This window comes from Tenrec ecaudatus, chromosome 13 (genome assembly GCF_050624435.1).
Source record: "Tenrec ecaudatus isolate mTenEca1 chromosome 13, mTenEca1.hap1, whole genome shotgun sequence".
Lineage (NCBI taxonomy): Eukaryota > Metazoa > Chordata > Mammalia > Afrosoricida > Tenrecidae > Tenrec > Tenrec ecaudatus.
Genome location: NC_134542.1, coordinates 30,463,674 through 30,480,806, shown reverse-complemented (window position 1 = coordinate 30,480,806; position 17,133 = coordinate 30,463,674). Strand labels below are relative to the sequence as shown.

The 17,133-nt window shown below is 45.8% G+C and overlaps 1 protein-coding gene across 4 annotated transcripts in view; it reads left to right on the top strand.

The window, feature by feature from the left end:
• Window positions 1–6,841: 6,841 nt before the first annotated feature.
• PIKFYVE (phosphoinositide kinase, FYVE-type zinc finger containing) overlaps window positions 6,842–17,133 on the top strand; it is a 91,884-nt gene continuing 81,592 nt past the window's right edge. For 3 of the 4 annotated variants that reach the window (XM_075530438.1, XM_075530435.1, XM_075530439.1), the window contains exons 1-4: window positions 6,842–7,000; window positions 14,652–14,832; window positions 16,031–16,183; window positions 16,443–16,478. In XM_075530438.1, the coding sequence (XP_075386553.1) occupies window positions 14,661–14,832; window positions 16,031–16,183; window positions 16,443–16,478 (361 nt within the window). In that variant the 5' untranslated portion in view covers window positions 6,842–7,000; window positions 14,652–14,660. The remainder of the gene's footprint in view (window positions 7,001–14,651; window positions 14,833–16,030; window positions 16,184–16,442; window positions 16,479–17,133) is intronic. The other variant, XM_075530436.1, reaches the window with a different exon arrangement.

Below are 17,133 nucleotides of genomic sequence, written 5' to 3'. Positions count from 1 at the left end.
TTAGTTGTTTTCTTGATATAATATTCACATATCCTACAATTCCATGGTCAAATCACTTTTAAAAAGAGCTGTATATACATCATCACAGTCAGTTCTAGTGTATTCTTCAAATCTTCTATTTTGGCTCTTGTAGACTTGTAATTTTCATCAGCTTGAACCTGAACTTACATGTGAGCAACTGATAATCTGTTCCACAGTCAGCCCTGACCTAGTTTCAGCTGCTGATATTGCGCTTCTCCATGGTCTCTTCCCGCAGATGTAGTCAATTTGATCTCTTTGTATTTCATCTGGAGAAGTCCATGTGTATAGTTGTCATTTGTGTTGCTAAACAAGAGGCAGTTGGGATGAAGACATTGGCCTGGCAAAATTCTATTATGTGATCTCTAGTTTCGTTTCAATCAGAAGACCATATTTTCCAACTACTGGTCCTTCCTCTGTTTGATCAATTGCTGACTGAAGAAGTTGGTAGAATTCTTCAATTTCTTCATCACTAGTTTTTGCAGTTGGTGCATAAGCTTGAATAATAGTTGTATTGATTGGATTTCCTTGAAGGCAGATCGATATAATTTTATCACAGACTGTATTGCACTTCGAAATAGATTTGGAAATATTGTTTTGGACTACAAATGCAACATCGTTCCTCTTAATCATGTCATTCCCAGCATATTAAGTGATGCAATTTTTTTATTCAAAATGGTCAATACCAGTCCCCTTCAGCTCATGAATGCCTAGGATATTGATTTTATGCATCCCATTTCATTTTTCAAAATTCTGATTTTCCTAGATTCATACATTCCAAGTTCGGATGATTAGATTTTTGCAGCTGTTTCTTCCCATCTTGACTTGTGCCCATCAGCAAATGAAATCCTGAAGGCTTTACTCCAATAGGCTTTGCTCCATTCAGGTCATCAAGGCCGACTCTACTTTGGAAAGCAACTCTCCCTCAGTCACATTTCAATGTCCCCTGTCCCCAAGGGCCCATCCTCTGGTACTCTCTCTGACTGTGTTCTTCTGCCATGTATTAGGTCTTCAGTCGCTGACAGTGTTTCCAAGCTCTGCACAAGGTTTCAATGGCTCCTTCCTCCAAAGTGGGTGGCCAAGTCCTTCTTCATTGCCTCTTCTTACTCTGGAAGCTCCACTGAAACCTGTTCACTTTGGGTGACCCTGCTGGCATTTGAAATACCAGGGACACTGCTTCCAGCATCACGGCAACACACAAACCACCAAAGTACGACAAACACACCGACCAGTGGTGACCGATTCAACGACTTATTCCTATAGAAATTATTAGAGGGATATCTGACTTTGTACCTTTAAAATACACTTTACTTTTTCATGAAGTTTTTGAGTTACAGAGAAAATGTGCAGAATGTATATAAAGGGCTTACACCTGCCTGTGCCCTGCAACTGGCATTCCAACAGCACCTAAAAACCAAACCAAGCCACTGGCATGAAGTCAATGCTGACTCACAGCGACCCCATAGGAAACCCACGTATGGATTGCTGGGACTTTAACTCTCTACAAGAGAAGAAAGCCTCATCATTCTCCTGTGGTTTCAAACTGTCAACCTTTCGGTGAGGAGCTCAATGTGTAACCACTACGCCACAGCACATTCGTTACAATTCTAAACACACTGCTGATGCATAGCCACTCTGCGGAACAGAGTAGAGCTGCCCCTGTAACGAACACCTCCCTGGCCTGCTTTCTGGTGGCTTCTCTTTCAGCTCTAACCCAGTCTCACCATGGCCATGCTTTTGCAGGCACCTGGAAACCAGTGGACAGCAAGAATTTTGATGACTACATGATGTCAATTGGTGTGGGTTTTGTTACCAGGCAGGTGGCTAAGATGGTCAAGCCTACCACAATCATTGGAGAGAACGGGGCACATCACCTTCTAGGCACCGAGCACCTTTAAGAACACAGAGATCCTTGTAATCGATTACATATAACCTCCTCCCTGGGGGATGGACAACAGAAAAGTGAGTGAAGGGAGATGTCGGATAGTGTAAGACATGACAAAATAATAATAATTTATAAACTATCAAGGGTTCATGAGGGAGGGGGAGCGGAAGGGAGGGGGGAATGAGGAGCTGATATCAAGGGCTCAAGTAGTAAGAAAATGTTTTGAGAATTATGAGGGCAACAAATGTACAAATGTGCTTGACACAGTGGATGTATGTATGGATTCTGATAGGGCTGTACGAGCCCCCAATAAAGCGATCTAAAAAAAAAAAAAAAAGGAAGACCACAGAGATCAGCTTTGAGCTGGGAGTGGAGTTTGATGGAAAGTGCACAAGGCCGCGTGGAGACAACGCAGGATCATGACTGAAGATGGCCATTTCAGGGGCAGTGGAAAAACGCACGGAAGGAATGCCGGAACAGGAGCACGTACCTAGCGTGCAGAGCCAAGAGCAGGCAATCCCAAGAGAGTGAGCGGGCAGCATGTGGGGGGCACACAGGTGAGTGGTACCCACATGCAGGAGGAATCTCACCCTCCTCCATGTACAGAGCACTCCAGAACAGGAGAACAAGGAGGGAACCAGCAAGCCCCACTGACTGGGAGGCGGGGTTGAGGGTATTGGCCAACCTTATTGGCTGAGTTTCAGCACACCAGTCTGATGTCAGGTGCCCAGGTTGGGACTAGGGTTTGGTTTCACCTGTGCAGGTGGTCCTAGTCCGCACACGCTTCCTTTGGATTTTTTCCATAGGTGTCTAATGGGCGCCTGGTGGACAGCTACCTTTCGTTTAGCACAGGCATTCGGGAAGACGACTCCTTTGCCCCTCATCTAGCGACCTGACCTTGCAGATCACAGCCCGACCGGTAACCAGTAGGCCACGGGGGCTCCCTTCTTTCTTTTACTCTGAGTTTGAAGAAGCTGCTGAGGAAAAAAGAGTGTGGCTGGGTTTAGACCCTCTATTAAGGTCAAGACATTGCCCCACTTTAGCCCTGTAACAGAGAACACCTCCAAAATGGGATCTTGGCCAAAGGCCACGAATTATAACACATCACGCAAGGAATTCTGCTAGAAGGGCCATATTAATATAATATTTATCATTATAAAAATATGTTGATATGACATATCAATATATATCACTATACAACTCTTGATGTGATTGAATTGTTGAATTGTATGATAGGTGAATTATATGACAATAAAATTGTTCAGGCACAGGGCAGGGAAAATTCAAGATAAGCTTGTTATCTTTTATTGTATCTGAAAGTAAAGGAGGGCTCAGAGCAGCAGAGGCCTGTCCAAAGGACACAGCCAGTTGGAAGGATCTGCTATTGGTCAAACCAGAGAGGACTGGTACAGAAAACAACAACAACAAAAAGTGGCAATAATGAATTCTAAAACATTGAAAAAGTAACAATAGGCGCCCTTGCTGATGCGAATAAATATAAAGTGAAGGGAAATCTATTTGTTTAGTTACTTGTTATAGAGTAAAATGCAACCAACACATACAGTGGAATATCCGAACAGTATTACAATAGTAATTAATCAGCTAATAATCATATGTAGGAGGCTTGGGGAAAAGTTTTTGAGGAAAAGAAAATTTCCACAGGATCAAGCATCTCTCCACAGATAAAATTCATCAGACATCAACAATGTCACTGACAGAGAGTCACTGCTGACCCTTTGTAAGGGACCTGTGTGGTTCAGAGACTGGAAGTGAAAACAGGCGTGGATGCCCTCTTCTTTCTCCTGTGGAGAGGCCGGTGGCTTTTGAACTGTTGACTGTGGGGATTGCTGCCTAACCTGTAACCACAACACCACCAAGGCTGCTGTGATGTCTACTTGGAGGAGGAGATCCACATGGATGCCGTAGTCACCCAGCTTAACATGAGGAACTCTATCACGTTTCACACTGCCTTCAACCCCAACTAGCAGTTAGCCCCCTTCTCCTCTTCCCTCTCCCGCCTCTCCCAACCAGATCTTGACCCTTCCTGGTTGTCACCAACCCTGCCTGTCCCATTAGCAAGAAATGTACACTGTCTTGTAAGACCTTGAATGAGCACCTGCAGCTGTGCTGTTCCCAACCCCATACCCTGCCAACTTGATAAGAACGTAATGGCTAGAATATCCCTCCCTTTCAGCCAACCCCCTATTTTGAACTATAAAAAATTTCATATCTCTTTGTTCTGGATTGAAAGGTTTCCAGGCAGTAGCCTACTCTCGGTCCAGTTGTTTAATAAAGGCTTTAATTACTAATATAGAGATGTGGTTGATCTCACCCGCTTACAACAGATTCCCCCACCCCCAAACTTGACAGTTAGTTTGTTCCCTATTTTCCACAGAAATGTGGTATTGGACTAAACTTGATACCAGGGACGGTGTTATGCTTCTAACTTCATCCCTAGTGCCTACTACCTAACACAAAAACCAGTTCTTGCCCAGTCAGTTCTGATTTACATGGGGGAAAACTGTGTTCCACAAGGTTGTTAATAGCCGATGCAGTCGATTGATATGCCTTTTCCACCCTCCCCATACCCTCCTAACCACCACCCCCCACCGAGAAAGCAAAAACTCCTCCTGAATGGACTCAATCCTGACTCATGGTGTCTCTCGAGGGCAGGGCAAAACTGCCCCTGTGGGTTTCCAAGACTCTTCACCAGAGGAGAAAGCCTTGTCTTTCTCCTTTCAAATCGCTGACCTTGCAGTTGGCAGCCCAGCTCCCCCCAGGGCTCCCTGGCACCCTTCTTGGTAAACTCTAACTTCCAACCTTTCCATCTTCAGTCAAGCACATTAACCTTTGCACCACACAGAGCATTCCTGCTGACACGGTGCTCGTCCAAATAAGCCCTCAAAACATGTTTGTCAAATGGATGCTTACCGTTTGTTGAGCTCCTACAAACTCTAGCATCTTCTTGACTGAACTGTGCATTCATATGACCTCTCAACTATTCTGCACTTTTTTTGTAGGTTGGTAAAATGTTTTCACAATTAGCAGGCGAATTGCAAGGAGGACTCTTGTTCGTTCTCTTTAAGAAGGCTGAGATTTGAGCATGTCTGAGACCTGAGGAGGAAGAGGCTTGGAAAAGGAGAAGCTGATGATTTGGGGAGGCTCTCAGAGGAGACAGGAGCGGCTGGACTGGTGATGGTGGGAGTTGGGAAGGATTGAACTTCGGAAGAAGAGGCTCTTTTCTTCTAGAGATGAGGGAGGAGGCAGGGCCAGGACATGTGGTTGTGCATCAGGGTGGTGAGGTTGGTAGGTGGTTTGCTTGCCTGGGCCATACCCACGAACCATGTTCTTTTCACTACCATAGGGATCGGATTCTCTGCTGAACATGATAATCAAAACATTTTGAAATTAGTGTTTTTATTCTACTGCGTGGGAGCCCTGATCATGCGTTGGGCTGCTAACTAACTACAAAGGCAGTGGTTCAAACCCCTCTGAGGGAGAAATATGAAGCTTTTGTTCCTGGAAATCCTGTACTGGGTCACTGTTAGAATGGGCTTGAAGGCAGTGTTTTTGTTTTGTTTTAACCTAGTAGCTCAATGCTGATGCATTGGGGTGCTACTCTCAAGGCCAGCATTTCAAAACCACTAGCTGCTTCACAGGAGAAAGACTGGGCTTTCTATTCTTGTACATAGTTAGAGTCTCAGAAACCCACAGGGGCAGTTCAATTCTGTCCTATCAGGTCGCTTTGAGTCGGAAAGGACTCAGTGGCAGTGAATTTGGTTTGTTTTATTGGATGTCATGTCTGGCGTAGTAGCTGCTAAGAACTGTAGAGGAAGCTGACTCTCATTCACTGCCATCAATTAAACTCTAATTCAGAATGACCCTATAGGCCTGTAGAGCTGCCCCTGCTGGTTTCTGAGGCTGTAAATATTTATGAGAGTAGAAGAGTCCTTGGTTTTCTCTCGCTGAGCTGCTGGTGGTTTTGAACTGTTGACCTTGCAGCCTAATGCATAACCCTCTACGACAAAAGGAAGGTCTCTGTGGTACACAATGGGGTATGGTGCCTGGGATTCGTACAGATGCCAACTTGAAGGATTTTAGTTGTATTCCTCAGTGTTGAGGAAAGACTCAAGAATAACTGACTAGGGATTTGCTAAAGGGCCAAGACACCATAGTTACAACAGACCTTCATTCAAGGCTTCCTCCTATTTCCTGCTTCCTCTGCGGAGTCCCACAATTGCGGTCGCCAGGTTTTTTGGCTTCTCTCTTGCCAACTGTACAGCGCTCTTAGCAGGATAAAATAATGCTAAAGCACACCAGACTGAGCAAGACAGGGCCCAGTGACTTGACAGCCTTCAGCGTTTGCAACACGAAACTAAAATGAAAAGGAATGTTAGCTATAAAGCTAGCATTAGAGATCCCTCTGGGTAATGGGCGACGTGACAATTGTTTCGCTGCATAGTCTTTACTTCTTGAAAAAGAATGCACTGAGTACTCTTGACTAGACCTGTTTTTCCAGAGAGGAGGTCTATAGCTAGAGAGACGAGTGTTTCCGTAAAGGAGATATTGGCATAGCACTAGTTACTGGCAGAGTCCACCCAGTCGGGGGACAGAAGCCGTTTTCTCAAGCTGAGCGGTAACCTACCAGTCATTTTCTGCCCACCTTTTCGAACATTTACGGTAACCGCGGCCCCATCCGGGTGACCGAGCACGCGCCGAGCTCACGCGCCCAGCAGTTCCGGCTTCCTCTAGGAATGCTGAGGCAGCCGAAGCTCGGCTCGGGCGTCGAGGACGACTCCATCTAGGCTGTATTCCTTCTGTCTGAGCATCTGATTCCAACGCCTGGAGGGCGGCGAGGAGGGGGCGGAGCCTGCCCTCAGCAAGCGTTGCCGATTGGAGGGGAGGAGGAATAGGGGGCGGAGCCTTCGGGGGAAGCTAGACGGTGCATCAACCATGTAAGCACCGTCGCTTCCTGCAGCAACCACCGGTGGCCTGGGCGCCCCCGCCACTGCCCTCTGAGCCGGCTTCCTGCGACGGAGCGGGCTGAAGCGGCGGCGAGGCTGGAAGGGGCCGGCGGGGCCGGGGCGGAGGGCGCAGGTAAGGGAGAGGGCTGGAGCTGTGAGTGAGGGCCCAGGCCGATTGGGGAGTGCCGCGGCCGGAGCGCAGGGGACGCGGGGTGAAGGCGAGACCTGGTACTGGACACCAGGGGCTGGAGGCCGGCGTGCGGGAGGCCAGGTGCGGGCGGGATCCCGGCCCCGGGCTGACCCTGGCCTGGACAGCGGGCAAGGGAGCTAGGGCAACTGTGCTCCAAGTGGTTTCCTTGGCAACCTTAGAAGTTCGGTTCTTGCCCTTCTCGGGCCGTGTTCCTACACTTGTATTGAAAATGGGTAATCCAGTTCCTCCTTTCTCTTGCTGAATGAGCTGAGCCTGTGTCAGAAGTGCCTCGATAGGCAGGGAAAAGAAAGTTCACGAGTTACAGAAACGATACCAACTGTGGAGTTAGAAAAAATTATATATAACTGTGCATGCCATTTGACTTGTCCCATTTCAAATTATTTCAAAGTCTCAGTAAAGGAGGAGAGTTGCTTTCCCAGTTAGTATTTGTCCTTTGCGCGAGAAAGATGAGGTTTCTACTCCTGGAAAGAGTTGCAGTCTTGGAAACCCACAGGGACAATTCGACCCGACCCTATAGGGTCAATTGAGTCGGAATCGATTCGATGGCAGTCGTGTAGAGTTTATTTCTCCGTTCCTTAGAATGCTCTGGGCAAAAAGCTGAGAATTAAAACGCAGTATAGAATGTGCCGGATACTTTTAGAAATTGGAAAAATCTCTCTACATTAGAAGTTACCATCCGTAAGGCCGTCAAGAAGAAATAGGGAAAGTTTTTGAATTCTGTATAAAGCAAGTCACTCCTTGTTTATATGGTGTACGTGTGTGTTACATTTTTTAGCCCCTATTCAATGTATCCCATGTTGTAGGTTTATTGACAGGCAGTTGGTTCCCAGGTATATTTTTGAATTAAGAAGCCCTTGTGACAATGGCTAGGCAGATGGCTGCTAAGGTACAGGTGGATGACTGGACTCATCAACTGCCCTGTGGGAGAAAGGTGTCGCAGCCTGCTTCCACGCGTTGTTGTGCAGTTGGAGTTGGGTGCCATCAGGTGGATTCCGATGCAGCAGGACTGCGCACTGTAGGATGAAACGCTGCCCAGGCTTCGCCTTGCTCACATTTGCTGTGTCTGAGCCCATTGTTGTCACCCCTCTGCCAGTCCATCTCGTTGTGGGTCTTGGTTTTTTTTGCTAATCGTCTACCAAGCTTGATGTCCCTTCTCAGGGACTGTTCTCTCCTGAAGGAGTCATAGTTGTGTTACAGTGGGCTTCCTACTGAGCTGCTAACTGCAAGGTTAGCAGTTCAAATCCACCAGCTGCTCTGGGGCAGGGATGGGAGTGGGGGCCAATAAAGGCAAGACTTTCTGCTCCTGTAAAGATTTCTAGCCTCAGAAACCCAAATGGACAGTTTTACTACCAATTCGGTGGCAGTGAGTTTGGTTGTGGTTTGCTGAGTCTCTCCTGACAACGTGTCTAAAGGACATGAGATGAAATCTCGCCAACCCCACTTCTAAGAAACATTCCGGCGGTACTTCCTCTAAGACAGACCTGTTTGTTCTTTTGACAGTCCATGGTCCTGCCATTATTCTTTCCCAACACCGTCACTCAATGCATCAATTCTTCTCTGGTCTTCCCATTGCGTGTGTGGGGACTGAATGTGCTACAGCTTCATTCAGGCACCCTTTAGTGATATCTTTGCTCTCTCACATTTAGAAGAGGTCTTGTGCAGCAGATTTGCCCAATGCAGTTTGCCTTTGGTTTCTTCACGTTGTTGCTGTTGGTGCTGATTGTGCATACAAGTAAAACAGAATCCTCGACAGCATCAGCCTTACAGCCTCGATCCCTTTGGGGTAGTTCTCGATCCTGTAGGGTTGCTCAGCGTGGGAATCATCGCGGCATACAAGAACAGACTCATACTTGAGTTTTCCATCTGCTAAGTTTTTTATATTGGCTGGTAGATCAGGCGTATTTCATACATTTTAATAATTGATTAGCCTTCTGATTGGCTTTACCATCAAGATAATGTGCAGTATACACTAGAAAACAAGAAACAAGCCACAATCTGTCATTAAGTAAGTTCCTACTCATGATGACCCTGTAGAACTGCCCCTGTAGGTTGGTTTCCCAGCATATAAATCTTTACAAGAGTGGTCAGCCTCATCTTTCTTCCGTGGAGCAGCTGATGGTTTTGAACTGCTGACTTTGTGGTTAGCAGTCCAATCCATAACCACCAAGCCACCAGAGCCCCTTTTAGGAGAGAGCATTTTAAAAGGAACAGTGTTTTTCCCCCTTCCCATTTCCAGGCTACTATGCATACTAATAGCCTGGAAATGGGAAGGGATAAAATTATTGCAGCAGAGGTCTTTGGATAAATAGGTTAATACTTTTAATAATTACCTATCAGGAAGAATCCCTTATTTCTCTCATAAACAGTTATTATGCTACCAAAGGATGAGATTTATAAGGTAGTCCCTCTCTCCCTCCAAGTCTTGGTTGCCATTATGTAATTATTAAGATTAATTCTGTGTGATTGTATTTCTGTTTTCGAGACTACACTTGTAGTCTTTGTACACTTTCAGAGACTATGTGGGGTGATTTGTGTAATGTATCGCTAAAACATTTAGACTAAGACATTTCGGGTGTGCTGAACTTAAGAAGTAAGACTAAGACTCTAGGCAAGCTTTTAGGAGTCCTGGTGGTGTAGTGGTTTAAGCATTGGGTTGCAATCTGCAAGGTCAGCAGTTTGAAACCACCAGCCTGCTCGACAGGAGAAAGACAGCAGAAAGAGTCAGTGACAGCCTTGGAAACTCACATGGAGTTGCTGAGTTGGCTTTGACTTGATGGCAGTGAGTGGGTAGCAAGTTTTTAGCTCCACTTTTGATGTTACTTGTGTCCACGTGGAATGCAGGCCATTTCTCTAGGCCTGTGAGTATCATCTCATGGTCCTTCCACTCCAGTTGCTTTTTTTTTATGTCTTTGTTTGAATTTGCACTTGGTCAGCCATGACTTTATTTCTTAGCTCTTTAGGCTGAAATACAGAACTCGATGACACCCCAGGCTTTGCTGACCAGTCCTGTTAGAAAAAAATCGATGATGTTAGAGACCTTTCTCTCTCCTTCCTCTTCTTTCCCCACCCACTGCCCTCTCCTTCTCATTCAGATTTTATTGCAAAATCCTGCCCAAGTCAGTGCATTCATTTCTTTCTACAATTAAAAAAAGTATGTATATGTGTGTGTGTTTTATGAATGAGTTTTTAGTGAAAGTTAACAAGCAGAAAAGAGGGATGATTTAGGAGGAATTAGCCTCGCCACCAGTTTTGGATGTGCTCAATTTAAGATGCTTTCCTCATCTTGCCTAAGTCCCCCCCCCCCTTTTGATGTATGTTGCTGGAGCTAACAGTAGGGCAATTGGAAATGCTAGTTCTTGGTAGAAGGTTGGGCTAGATGTAGACCCAAGACCGATGGACTTATTGGTGGTAGTTGAGTTTATGGAAATGGATGAGTTTATTCCAGGACAATATGCAAAGGGATTCACTTCATGTTTTGTTTCATTAGCCAGTCAATCAAGAGTGGGGCCTGGGCGCACAGAGGTCAAGTGGTTGGCCTTTGGAAAGCCCTCGGGTGCCAGCGGAGCGCAGTGAGGCGCTCTGCTCTGGAGACCTTGTGAAGAAGTCGTGGAGGGTCAGTGCGAGTCAGAATTGACTTGACAGTGCTGAGTGTGGTTTTGCTTCACCCACCAGGACATCTTTAATAGTTGTTGGGGGATTTAGGTAGGCTGTGCTTGGAAACGTATGCAGAGCTACAAAAATAATTTTAATCGGAGGAAGCATTCTGGGGTGAGACACGGTCACACTCTGACTTGCTGTGTGACCCTCAAGAAAGTGATTTCCTCCAAGGTGAAATGTTGCCCTCGTCATGGACCAGCTCTGTGTGCATTCCTGAGTATTGTGCATGTGAAATAACTGGGAAATGAAAAGCATTTTACAACAGTATGATGTCATCTTCGTGCAAAGTGGGGACTTCAGTGCTTGCTTCAGCAGCACGTGTACTCAGTTTGCCTGGCCCTGCCCTAGGAGTCCAGGCCCATTGGTGATGCATTCCTTCTTTTGAGTAGAGATATGATAAATCTGCAAGCTGAACAGACACGAAAAGGTGCACAGGAGTACACCTACAAGTATGTATATTTTGGAGTGGCGTAGGATATTTCTGCATATGTGTTTGTATGTGTTCCACACATACATTACCAATGAGACTGTCCAGCACACAGGGGCAATGTTCTGGAAACTTGCCATCACAGAACATCGTGGCTGGGCTTGTCAGGAAACACACTGGATTTAAGTTGTTGAGTGGAAACCTGATGCTCTCTGTAAACATTCACCCATCCTGCAGCAAGCACTCCAGCTCCTAGCCACCCTGGTGACAGAGGAGAACCACCCCTGGGGTCTTCTGGCCAGCCCTCATTATTGGAGCCCTTCTCCAAGCCTTTCTCCTGCAGCTGAGCGCCTCACCGTTGTGCCACCGGAGAAGAAAAGAAACCTCAGGCTTTTCTGTGACTGTCACGTGATGGTGTGGCTGGCTTTGCGGTTTTATTTGCATCATGGCATTTAGTAATTTTTAAAGGCCCCTTCAGAAGATTCTCATCTTACTGTGGAGACCTGTTTAGACTGAAAGGGAGAAAAGCCAGGCAGGCAAGAGGAAGAGGCCAACCTTGTGATTTGCATGGTTGTCACAGTCATGAGGTGTTTGTTGTTGGAGGTAGCTGTGGAGGCTACACTGAAATGTGTAAAGGATGATGACGTCCTTGTTTTCCTGGGGAATATTTATTTCTGATATGTAAATACTTTAAAACAAAGCCTTGAGAAATTTATATGTTTATATAAAATCAGTCTCTCCCCATAACTTAAAAAAAAAAGCTGTTTAGAGTATCTTTTTTTCCCCCCCTCAAAAAAGCTTAAAATTTTAAGTTATAAGTGACTAGGCGATGCCTTTTTTGGTCTTTTTCTCACATTTCTCACCTTTATGTTTTACTTCCAAATTTTGATAACCTAATTTCATTTATTTTGTTATTTTCTGATGTTCAACTACTACTGTTTTAAACTCTACCTAATCTTGGCTGTGTGTGATCATAATGTTTGGTGATTGAGATGTCCTTAAACTGGAAACAGTAGTGTTTTCAATCCTTCATGTAGAGCATGTGCTAAACTAGTTCTATTGACTCTAGTTTCCCCAAGTCTGAGTTTTCTCATAATTGGATTTTGCAGATATTTGGGTGTTGTTTGGCAAAAAGGTTCGGGCTTCCTGAGAAAAATATGTTGGGACTTCACAAAATTTGTGGGAAATGGAATGAAAAAAAAAATCCCCAAACCAAAAACCTTCTCAACTTTAAGCTCCATTAAGATCAAGACCCTGTTGAATGGACCAGGTAGCAGACACCAAGGAACAAAAACAATCATTGTGTGATCACCTTCCTCACATAATCGCTGAAGATGAAAGTGTGCATAAGCAAGTGTGGTGCAGAAGGCTGATGGTGCCCGGCTACTGAGAGATATAGCATCTGGTGACTTAAAGGCTTGAAAGCAAACAAGCGACCATCTAGCCCAGAAGCAACAAAGTCCTCACAGACGCAGCACACCAACATGGGTGATCATGAAGGGCAGAGGAGACCAGGTCTCCAACAACAAAGGCAGGGGGTGGGGGGTGGGAATCACATCACCGTGAATGAGGGAGTGCGTGATGGGGACCCAATGCCCATCTGTAGACAGCTGGACATCCCTTCCAGAGGGGTAGTGTGGAGGAGATGAGTCACTCAGGGTTCAGTGTAGCAACAGTGAAACTCAAAACCTTCCTGTAGTTCCTGAACGCTTCCTCCCCTCCCAATTATCATGACCCAATTCTACCTTGCAGACCTGGTTATACCAGAGGATGTACAGTGGTGCAGTAGGGATCTGGAAACACAGGGAATCTAGGATGGATGAACCCCTCAACACCCGCGGTAGGAGTGGCGACACCAGGATGGAAGGGGGTATAGAAAGGGAGAACCAATCTTGGAGATCTATGTGTAACCTCCTCTCTGGGAGATGGGCAATGGGGAGGTGGGTGAGGGAGACGCTGGGGAGTGTAAGATAAGATATAATAATTATTTATAAACTATCAAGGGACCAGGTGGAAGGGAGGAGCGGGGAGGGAGGGGGACGGGGAAAAATGGGAAACCAAGCTGATTCTAGGAACCCAAGTGGAAGGTGAATTATGAGAATGACGAGTGCAACGAATGTATAAGGGCGCTTTGCTCAACTGATGTAAATACGGATTGTGATAAGAGTTGTATGAGCCCCAATAAAAAGATTTATTAATTAAAAAAAAAGATCAAGACCCTTTTGTAAGCATTGGTACCAGCCATTTAGTCCATCCCTAAGGAACGTAGGGGCCTGGACATTTAGCCACATCGATGTGGTCTTTTTTGCACGATTATTAGGAAGGAAAATGGGGCCCTCTGCACATACCTGCAGAAAGGGAGCAGATTAGGGAGCAGAAAGAAGCCAGAAGGAGCCGAATCCGGCCTGTAAGGCGCATGCCTGAGGTGTCCCATCAAAAGTCCCGCCGCAGTATTGCCTGGTTTGAGAGCTCTGAGTGGGAGCACTGTTATGGTGGAGAAGCACTCTAGGCAGTTTTCTGCTGAAGCTTTAGGGGTTCTCAAAATACTGTCCTTTTAAGTGGATGTTGCAGTTGTTTGCTCCTTCAGAAAGCCAGGAAGCAAGACAGATAGACGCCGTATGCATCTTAAAACTGTTGCACGGCTCCTTGCTCTGGACTGTCTGCTTTTCTTGCGCTGGACGTCGTCCACCTTTTGAGAGCCATTGTTTTGTGTTTGGTCTCTGGGCTCAGACTGCTAATTCCCAGGACCAAAAGGTGTTCGGTGCCATTACTGACAAAGGATCTTGACCTTGATGGAGCTTATGTTGAGAAATAAAATGTATCCCTTTGATCTTGTAACCCCTCTCCTTTTACAATTCCATGAGGGATGTTTCAGGATTTTGATCCCACTTGTTTACAAGCTCCAGAGTTCTGCTCGCGCCTGCAGTGGATCTTGTGCAGTGGTTCTGACACCCAGTGAGCAGAAAGTTCATTCCACTTTCCCTTTTCCATCAGATTTGTGGAAGCGGAACCAACAGATGTCTGTGGTGTTGGCTGTTGTTTCTGAGTTAATTGCTGGTCCTCTTTAATTACGGGGCAGACAAGATCACATTTTCCTCGCAAATCGATGTGGATGGTTTGCCGCTTCAGGCTTCATTTTCAGCATGGCCTGGTCCTTTCTTGAAACAAGTTAGCCGTTTATAAAGTGCAGATTTCTTTTTCATCTGTTTTTCGTGAAGCCTCAGTGATGTCACCATTTCTTCTGGCTTCCATTTTTGCAGACTTTGTGTTGCTCTGATGGTAGCTCTTCTCAAATTGATGTCTTAACTTTCTTAGTGTCTGTTCAGACGTATTATAACAAGTCAGTGTGAGTTTGTTTTTATGGAAAAAGTGAAGTACGAAATACTAGGAATGTGTAGAACGCAAGTTTTAGAATTTCACACTGTGCATTCCCCGTGAACTTTCTGAAGAATCCTCGTATATATTGCTCTTGTGCGTTTCCTCTTTCAGGCTCATGCAATGGCCGCAGATGACAAGACTTCCCCAACACTGGACTCTGCTAACGATTTGCCTCGATCGCCTACCAGCCCTTCTCACCTCACACACTTTAAGCCTTTGACTCCTGATCAGGATGAGCCACCTTTTAAATCTGCGTATAGCTCTTTTGTAAACCTCTTTAGATTTAACAAAGGTAAGATTTACTTTTTAAAAAGATCAGAGAATCTACATTTTTTGATTCTCTAAAATCTCTTAACTTTTTTGACACGTCTTTGCAGGAAAGTGCAATGTTAACAAAGTAATAGCTTTAGTCATGGTCACCTGGGTTTACTTTGTAAGACAGGAAAGGTGAAACGTTTACTGTGATCTTGTTAAATATTGGTAACCGGAGGTCAGAATTGGAAATTAAAAATTAGAGGTTCCTTTATGAAGAAAAAAAAAACTTTTTAAATTTAAACAACCTTTCAGTCTGCTTCAGTTTCCTCAAGTTCACAGAGTGGACCTTTGTTCTTTGGGAGTTAACAGCCAAGACATATTAATGGAAGCGATGAAACGGAAAAGAACAGCACATGAGAATGGTGTATTGCTTTTCAAAAGTAGGAAGGTGCCAGCCGGTCTGTTTTGACTTCACCCCATCAGACCAGGTTTGATGACTGCACCCCAGGGAAGGATACTTTTAAAGTAGGCGCGTTGGGGTAGGCTTTGGCTGGTCAAACTCACCTGCTGCTCCAGAAGAGGGGGAAGTTCTACTCTGGGCTAATGGGTTGCTATCAGGCAGAATCGACTCTAGGGCAGTTGGTCGGTCTATCTTAAAAAAAGAATAGGAAACATGGGCCGTTCATTACCTTTTGCTTCCCATTTGTGTATTATTTGAAATATCTTAGAAAGTCATTTTGTCCTGAGGACTTTGGGGACTTTGCATTTAGATAACTAAATGAAATAGAAAATGTAATACTATTATCCGAATTTGAATAGTTGTAATGCTTAACCTACATGAACTCCTAATAGTCTAAATTTAAGACTGATTTTTTGGGGAAAAAATTGACATTCATCTTTTAGAGCAGTACTCATTTTACATACACAAAAAAAATTGAGACCGTGGTATTGAGAATTATCATATACCCTAACCCCCAGTTTCCTCCAGTATTGACATCATACGCTAATAGGATCCCTTTCTTAATAACCAATGACCCAGTGTCTCACCTTCCATGGGGTCAGCAGGTTGCACGGTAGCCAGTGCACCCCTGCAGCTCCGTGTGCGCGCTCAGTGTTGAGGCAGTGCGTGGCAGTGCAGCCTCCCGACTAAGACAGACTAGGCAAAAGGCCCGTTGGACTGAAAGTGAACTCTGGAGTCTGGTTTTCAAATAACAGCAGGCCTTTCTTTCCTACAGAGAGAGAAGGGGTCCAGGGGGAGCAGCAGCAGTCTCTGAGTGGAAGTTGGACCAGCCCCCAGCTCCCAGTAAGGACACAAACTGTGAGGTCGCCGCTACCTTATAAAAAGCAGCTTAATGAAGAACTCCATCGGCGCTCTTCAACTGCATTAGGTAAAACCGAGCTCGTGTGTCAGGCAGCTCTGCGTGTTGGGTCCCGCCACCCCATCTTTGTGTTGCCCAGAGCGTTAGCTATGTAATTGAATTTAACAGAGCAGTCATGCACTATTCAATGAATGTGACACGGCTACGTAGGCAGTGAAAGACTTTGTTGACGCCTGGGCAAAACTGTTAGCCTCTTTGCTTAAACGGTAATGTAGGGACGGCCAAGAGCTTCTGCTTGCTTCTGATTAATTCCTTGTTTGGGTTTCAGCTGAGGACAGTTCGCAGCATCCCCAGGACAGCGCAGGTTAGTGTCAGCTCTGTGGACGGATGCTGCACCGGTTCTTGGGTTGCCAGTGAAATGTGATGTGCATGTCCCGACTGCAGACCCCCTCACACGTCCGTGGGCTGCTTGCTGCTTGCTCTTCCTCTGTCTTCATTGGCGGGCAAGGGCTGTCAGGGTCGCTGGCATCGCTGAGTTCCTCTTGCCTGTTTGTTCTTCATCCTGATACCACAGTCTTCATCCCCTTCGTGTTCATGCACTCGTGCTGAGTACGGGTGGGATTGGGGAGATGGGGCTGTTTTTCTATTAGATGGTTAAATTTGGACCAGTGGTTTGCCCAACTGAAGGTGGGAGGAGAGAGGTGGGGGGGCAGTCTGATAGAGGAGGAGAGTGTGGTGTTGGGAGACAGTCACTGGTCCCTGAAGACGAGTTCCTGCCATGAGGTTCCTTGGGTGAATAATTGACACAACTAGTGGTGGTCTGCTGAGGGATATTTTACTGCTGGCTGAGACTTTGGTGCAGAAACTCTGGATGTGGCACAGAACCCCTATGTTCAGGATAGGGGAGGAAGGGGAGGAACGGAACGTGGTCTCCTTAAGGACTGGAGAACCTTCGGGTTTTCTGGGGCAGTGAGCCTTGGGCTTGTTTTCATCACAAGGGTGGGTACTTTTGATTTTTT